This window comes from Rhinolophus hipposideros, assembly GCF_964194185.1.
Source record: "Rhinolophus hipposideros genome assembly, chromosome: 20".
NCBI lineage: Eukaryota > Metazoa > Chordata > Mammalia > Chiroptera > Rhinolophidae > Rhinolophus > Rhinolophus hipposideros.
Window position 1 is genome coordinate 35,572,459 of NC_138066.1, and position 6,961 is coordinate 35,579,419.

The following is a 6,961-nucleotide window of genomic DNA, read 5'->3' on the forward strand; positions in this document are numbered from 1 at the left end:
TTTAACCACTATTTTATTAAAGGACTTCCAATTATTTCCAATTTTTTGCTATTATTAATAATGCCTTTTTTAAAGGACAGATTCCTTAAATTATTTTTTCAGTTCTTTAGTCAGATTTATTGAGATTTAATATAGGTATAGTAAAATTCCTCTTAAACATACAGTTCTATGAGTTTTGACAAATGCTTAGTCATGAAACCTCCCCCACAATCAAGATATACAACAATTGTTATTCTCTCAGACCCCAAATTCCCTGTACCCCTTTGTAGTCAACCTCTCCTCAGACCCCCAGCTCCAGGCAAACCTTAATCAGTTTTCTATACATAATTTTGCCTATTCCAGAATGTCATATAAATGGAATCATACAATATGTACCCCTGAGAAGGATTACATGCAGTGAACATGAGAAAAAGCAGAGAAGAAAAACAAATTCCAGCCTTTTTATTTTTAAGAACCAAAAGGGATGATTTCCTTGGGTTATCTAGCCAATGAAATTTCGCAAAGGTAGGTTTAGAAAAAAATAATAACCCCTTTTCCCTTTATCATGGTCCTTTCAAAGGTACATGTTGTTCCATTGTAATATTGCTTATTTTAGAGGCTTTTTCTTCAACTGAGTGGACCCTCAGTGAAAGGACGTTGTCCAGTTGATCTAGCTCCTCATCCACAGTTTTGACAGCAGTTTCTTCTTTTGAATCTAAAATAAGATAAATGAAAGTTTAGTACTCATTCTTAACGGGTTGAAAGGTATGTAGTCATGATGAGTAAATTTTTCAAAAATGATGTTTGCAAGTTTGCAGTAAATGGAGATATAAGTCTCTATTTGTGTTTGAAGTCTGTGCTCAGCAAGGCCCAGACCATCTTCCTTGCATTTACCACTTTTTTAGAGCAATGGGTGTTTCCAAGTATATGTGAAACATGGATCAAAATATATAAGTGTCCAGCAAGTATAGGCCCGGAACAAGTAATGTCTTCTTTTAAACATTAATTTGCCTTCTTTTTGTGGTTTAAAATAAAGTTGCTCTTCTATCAAAGCATTGAAACTATGAAAATAATAGGTTCTAAGTAAGAAGGATATTGGGATAGTGGTTCCCCATTTTAGTAATTTCATAATTTGACCACATCTGTTCACAGGAATATGAAATACAAATATCAAGAGCTGTCACAATGACTTATCTTTATCCCTTCATTCATTAGAACTAAATTTAGAAACAATCTTATTTAGTTTACAAATAAGTGACTTAATACAAGGTAAAAAGCCTTTTATACCTTTGATTTTCTTTTCGGAATTTACGGGCCCATACCCTTTTGCTTTGCAACATGTGGAGTTGCTTTTTCTGTGAAGAGAAGAGTAAATTATTGCATTTTTTTTCTTTCATTAGAGAGCTCATAAATAACTGTGAATTGGGAATAAAAGTTTTGGAGTTGTGGTTTCAATGAGATTCCAATTCTTTTTATGTTTAAGAGATATTAGTAAGTTTTTCATGACTTCAATATATTGAAAGAAGAGATTAAATGGATGTTGATGATCAGAAATTCCCTTGTAACCAGGTATTATCTCTTTCGTCTAGTCCTATGGGGACTCCAAGTTCTCATTCTGACTTTTCAGTCACCTGGCCAATGAACATGTTTGGCGTGCCTACTGTACAGAAGGTGCTAGGCTGGGTGTGAAGAAAATATAAAGCCAAGATACAAGCAGTTTACACTGTTGAAAATAAAAGGAAATATGGGCATGTAAAAAGTTATCTATAAGATGGCATGGAAGGTGCTGTAAGAAAAGTGAACAATGAATCGTGTGAAGAGCACTTTGTTAGTAGGAGGGAGCAATCACCATTCGGTTTATGAGAATATGCCGTAGAGAGCTGACACGGACCTTGGGAGATGTGTAAGATGTTACTGACTCATGGTGTGACTGTGGGCAAGCATTCAGTAATAGCCAGATTACCGAATGCCTTTTGTGTGCGAGCCACTGTCATGAGCGTTTACCTACATAGTGAGTCACCATTGTTAAAAGTCATTAAGAGTATGATTTTGGTGTTATCACTATTTTACCAGTAAGGAAACTGGGCTTTAAAGAGCTTAAGCAGTGTGCTCAGATTCACCCAATGGTGTCATTTGCATTCAGGTTTGTGATTTTAGAGCTGTTATTTTTGGCTATCAAGTTACTGGTGCCTTCTTCAATTAAATCTTCTTGTGTCTTCACTGCTCATCTTTCAAATGAAAATGTAATAACCCACTTCATACAGGGTACATGTATGGTAACTAGTGAAGTAGTAATAAAATAGAGTGTGTTATTATAAGAAATGTAATTCAGCACTAAGTCAAAGAAAGCAACTTTCCCCCTGGACTGGAGTACAGGAATTGTTTAACATTCCATATTTAAATGTTCTCTATATTATTACAGATACAAATACTTTACATATTTAGAAATTTTATTTTACTGCCTATTTTCATTTCACTTGGCTGCAATAACAAATGCCTCAGGCCATCTATGAGTATGATCTTTAGAGTAGGACATTTTAAGATACAGTGTTGGGATACCTGTATACTGAGAAAACCTAGTTGACGTGAGGTTAACTTTTTAATTATCAGATTAATTTTTTTCACTAGTTAATATTTACCCGTCTTCTCCATCTATTAACGTGCAATAAGTTTCAATTTCTTTTTCTAAAAATATTTTGATATCTAGAAGCTGGTCGTACTCCAGCTTCTGGCCTTCTGTTTCCGTTCGGATCTGTTGCATTTCTTCCTCCATTGCCCCGATCTGATCCTGGATTTGCTGGAGCTGAAGGTGGTAGTAGCCCTCCGTCTCGGCCAAGGAGCATTCATAGGAATGTTTCTGAAAGGAGAACAAAGCTAGGCTTGTCTGTGGAACTGATAAATGACACGTTCATATTTTAAACATTCTCAAGGTGGAAAGACATATTTGTATGAGGCCTAAATCTTTTTAGTGAAAATCAGTATTAGCAAAGTTAAAAAAATGTTTTTCTTTCCATTGAAAAAAGTTTGTTTTTTACAAAAAACTTTTGGAATTGGTGAGTCAGAAGTAATGTTTACGGACAAAATTCTTGATATTTAATATAGTTTATATTTTTAGTTATATACATTTAGTTATATATTTAGTATACACACACACACACACACACACACACACACACACACTTCAAATCAGTGGTGAGTCCTACCAACCGTGGCCACGAGGGAATGAAGTTCTATTTCCAAGGTTTGCAGATTGCGCTTCAGTTCCATCAGCTCATTTCTGGCTACTGTGACTGCTCCCTCATCGTCAGAAATCTGCTCTTGAAGAGAAGCACTCTGAAGCATAATTGTCAGAAAGGTTAGTGACCAGCCTGGTGGTCTACTGAACACGCCAGCCCTTGGTGTGTGACTTGCCCCAGATGTACCTTCTCGTGAAACCAGGCCTCGGCGTCTTTGCGGTTCTGCTCAGCCAAGTCCTCGTATTCGGCCCTCATATTGTTCAACAGCACAGTTAGGTCCACTCCCGGGGCTGCATTCATCTCCACGTTCACGTTCCCCCCGGCTGTACACTGCAGGACCGCCATTTCCTAGCAAAGGGATCAGTATTAAAACTCCAGGTCGAATTTTGATTGAGAGTCACACTCTGCTGTGAAATGGTCAGTGGACTTGAGGAAGGAACCCCGACACGATAGGAAGCCACCCTACCAGTTCCTTACCTCCTCGTGATTTTTTTTGAGGTATGTCAATTCCTCACTGAGTGTTTCACGCTGTATCTCCAGGTCGGTTGTACAAAGGGTCAGCTCCTCCATCACTCTGTGCAGACCGTTGATGTCGGCCTCAGCATTCTGGTGCAGAGCCAGCTCATTTTCATACCTGAAAGGTTATTAAAGAACTGGAGAACTGTAATCGTAGGCAGGTGCAGGGTAACTTTTCCAGACATTTCATATACTGAAAGATACATCTGTCCACACTGCTGAAGCTCATTGCGATGGCAAAGTGGTGAAACACTCTGTAATGCCTACTCGTTTATGAATATTATTTTGGAGGAGTTGTTTATTTGGAGTTGAATTTTGTCATCCAAGGTACTTAACAGTTGGATGAAAATATTGTTTGAAATTGATAAGGACACATTTAATTTAATTTCTGCAGTGATCTAGACTGACTTTATAAAAAGTACTGGTTTTTAAAATAAAAGATGTGTTCTTTACTCCAAATGTAGGATTTTTACCGGCATGATAATGAATTATTTTTACTTACTTCAGCTTGAAGTCATCAGCAGTCAGTCTGGCGTTGTCATTTTGTAGAACAATGCTGGCATTACAGATGGTCGCAGAAATAATCTAAATAGGGTAGATTGTGCAAAATGTTAAATTCCAAAAGTCAAGGGAGACTCCAGAGTTAAGTGTGATTCTTCTTAACCTATCAAGCATCTATTTTAGTATCATTTTTGGTACATTAAAGGAATCTGGATTTTCTTCAGATAACAAATGTCCAGGGCTTAAGAGACAAAGTGTAAGCTTTTGCAATAATGGATACTTTCATTACCCTTGATTAAAAAGGATGAATTAAATATAAGATCAACAAAGTGATTATATCTATTTTTTTTGTTAGTTTCAGGTATCCAAAGCAATGTAATAGTTAAACATTGACACCCCTCACAAAGTGATAACCCCCCACTCTACTACCCCTCTGATGTCATATGTAGCTGGTATAGTACCATTGACTATATTCCCCATGCTGTACTTTACATCCTGTGACCGTATACGCATATTTGATTATAGTTGCCATTCAGTATTATTCTATTTCAGCTTCAGGTGTAGAGCGCAGTGGTCAGGCATCTACACAGTCTATGAAGTGATCCCCCTGCTATGTCCAGTACCCATCTAGCACCCTATATGATCTTTACAACATTATTGATTATATTCCCCATACTGTACTTCATATCCCCATGACTATATTGTGACTACCAATTTGTATTTTCTAATCCCTTCACCTTCTCCCCCATCCCCACCCTCTTCCCATCTAGCAACCATCAGTTTTTTTCTATATCTCTGAGTCTATTTCTGTTTTGTTTGCTCATTTATTCTGTTCTTTAGATTTCACACATAGGTGAGATCATATGGCATTTGTCTTTTTCAGTCTGACTTACTTCACTTAGCATAATATTCCCTAGGTCCATCCATGTTGTTGTGATTATATCTATTTTGAAACTTTCTCTTTCATTAATTAATTCCACATTTAATATTTTGTCCTGTTTAGGTCATGCACACCCAAAGTAGTAAAAATATGCAAATTTATATTTCTTACCTCCCTTTTAAGATCTTCAATGACTGAGAAATAGCTACTATAGTCATGATCGAGTCCCCGGCAAGAACCAGGCCCATATTTCTCATACCAGGCCTTGATTTTCTGCTCAAGGTTGGCGTTGGCTTCCTCCAGAGCTCGCACATGGTCCAGGTAGGATGCTAGACGGTCATTGAGGTTCTGCATGGTCAACTTCTCATTCCCAGAGAGGAGGCCATGCTCATTTCCAAGAAAACCAGCACAGATGCCACTTCCCAACCCTCCACCACCATTATAGAAACCTCCTGCAGAAGAAACGCTCCCAAGAGGACAAGAAAAGCTGCTTCCTGTCCCCAACCCACCGCACACATTCCCAGCCCCGAAGCCTGTTCCTCCACCAGACAGCCGACCAGAGCCAGCTCGTGAGCAGGCCTGCCTGGATCCACTAGAAAGTCGAAAGGACATGGTGACAGCACAGCTGAGTGACACTTTCTAAGAGAGGAGCAAAACTAAAGTACACCATCCGTAGTAGTTCCATTGGCCTTTTATAAGATCCAGTAGATCATGTCAGTCTGAAGTATGCCGATTTATAATAAAATATTACCTACTCCCTAATTGTTGTGTTTCATAATTGGGTGATTTTCAATATTGTCCAGTCTGTAGGTGGAAAGGTGCCCAAGGATATCTTTATATATGAAAAGGTGCCCGGTGGAGTAACACTGAATCATAGTTTTCAAAGGTCAAAATTAAATATGAGTAAATGTACATCTTTTTGACCTCTGGAATAGATTCCAGTTTTTTGCCCCCTATATAACAAAGACTTAACAAGTCAAACGAGAAATGTCTACTGCTTTTCTCCTGCAAATGCTGTGGAGTGTCTCTATTATTCCTGCTTTATTGAGTATTTTCTTCATTATTTAAATCAGAGACTCTCAACATGTAGTGATCGTTTGGTGGTGGGAGTTCTTGAATTGATTTTTTAAAAATTGAAAACTGGAATAATAGAAGTACTATAGTACTTTGCTTATTAATTTAACTAAAATTAACTAATATGTACCCTTGACAAAATTATTTGTGATTTCTTCGTTGAGTCCAGGAATAGAATGTCCATTCATCTAACTTCTGAGACTCCAAATTGTTCATTTATCTACCTCAAAAGTATTGTTTACTGCCTTTTAGTTTAAATTTATGTATTTAACACATTATGAATTATTTTGAGAAGTGAGCGTCATATTGATGAGTGGGGAATAAAATGTATGGAGAGGGGTGTTTTTAGTGCTACCTAAAAAGCCAATCATTTGGTATCCTACATAGAAGATCAGTTGTCATAAGGAAGCAGATTTTTCCTTCTCTTGCCTTGATGCCCATGGGACGTTGTCCTGTCTAGTTGTGTTTCCTTTCCTTATTGGCCAAATGAAAATAATAACATTGAACAGTCTCAAATGAATGTTGAGCAGTTCCAATAATTAATGTCTATAAAACAGTCTGAAGGGCACAAACATTGTCTCAGTGTTAATTACTTAAATTATTATAATAAAGTGGCTGTGTCAGACAGGGTCAGTTCTCTATCACTTATAAAGGTACAAATTGATTGGTTAACTGATTATGGGTTTGGGTAGTTTTGAAACAGTCATTTTTTCTGTGTGAGATTTTTCAATGTTGTGGATATTGAATACTTTGAAAAACATTCAGCATTATCGTC

The 6,961-nt window shown here is 37.3% G+C and overlaps 1 protein-coding gene across 1 annotated transcript; it reads right to left on the minus strand.

The window, feature by feature from the left end:
- Positions 1 to 542: 542 nt before the first annotated feature.
- Positions 543 to 5,724, minus strand: KRT26 (keratin 26; the record flags this gene model as incomplete). Its single annotated transcript, XM_081027978.1, has 8 exons — positions 543 to 694; positions 1,267 to 1,334; positions 2,619 to 2,836; positions 3,187 to 3,312; positions 3,402 to 3,563; positions 3,693 to 3,849; positions 4,234 to 4,316; positions 5,284 to 5,724. 8 exons carry the CDS (start codon positions 5,722 to 5,724, stop codon positions 543 to 545), a joined length of 1,407 nt encoding a protein of 468 aa, XP_080884104.1.
- Between the last annotated feature and the right edge of the window lie 1,237 nt (positions 5,725 to 6,961).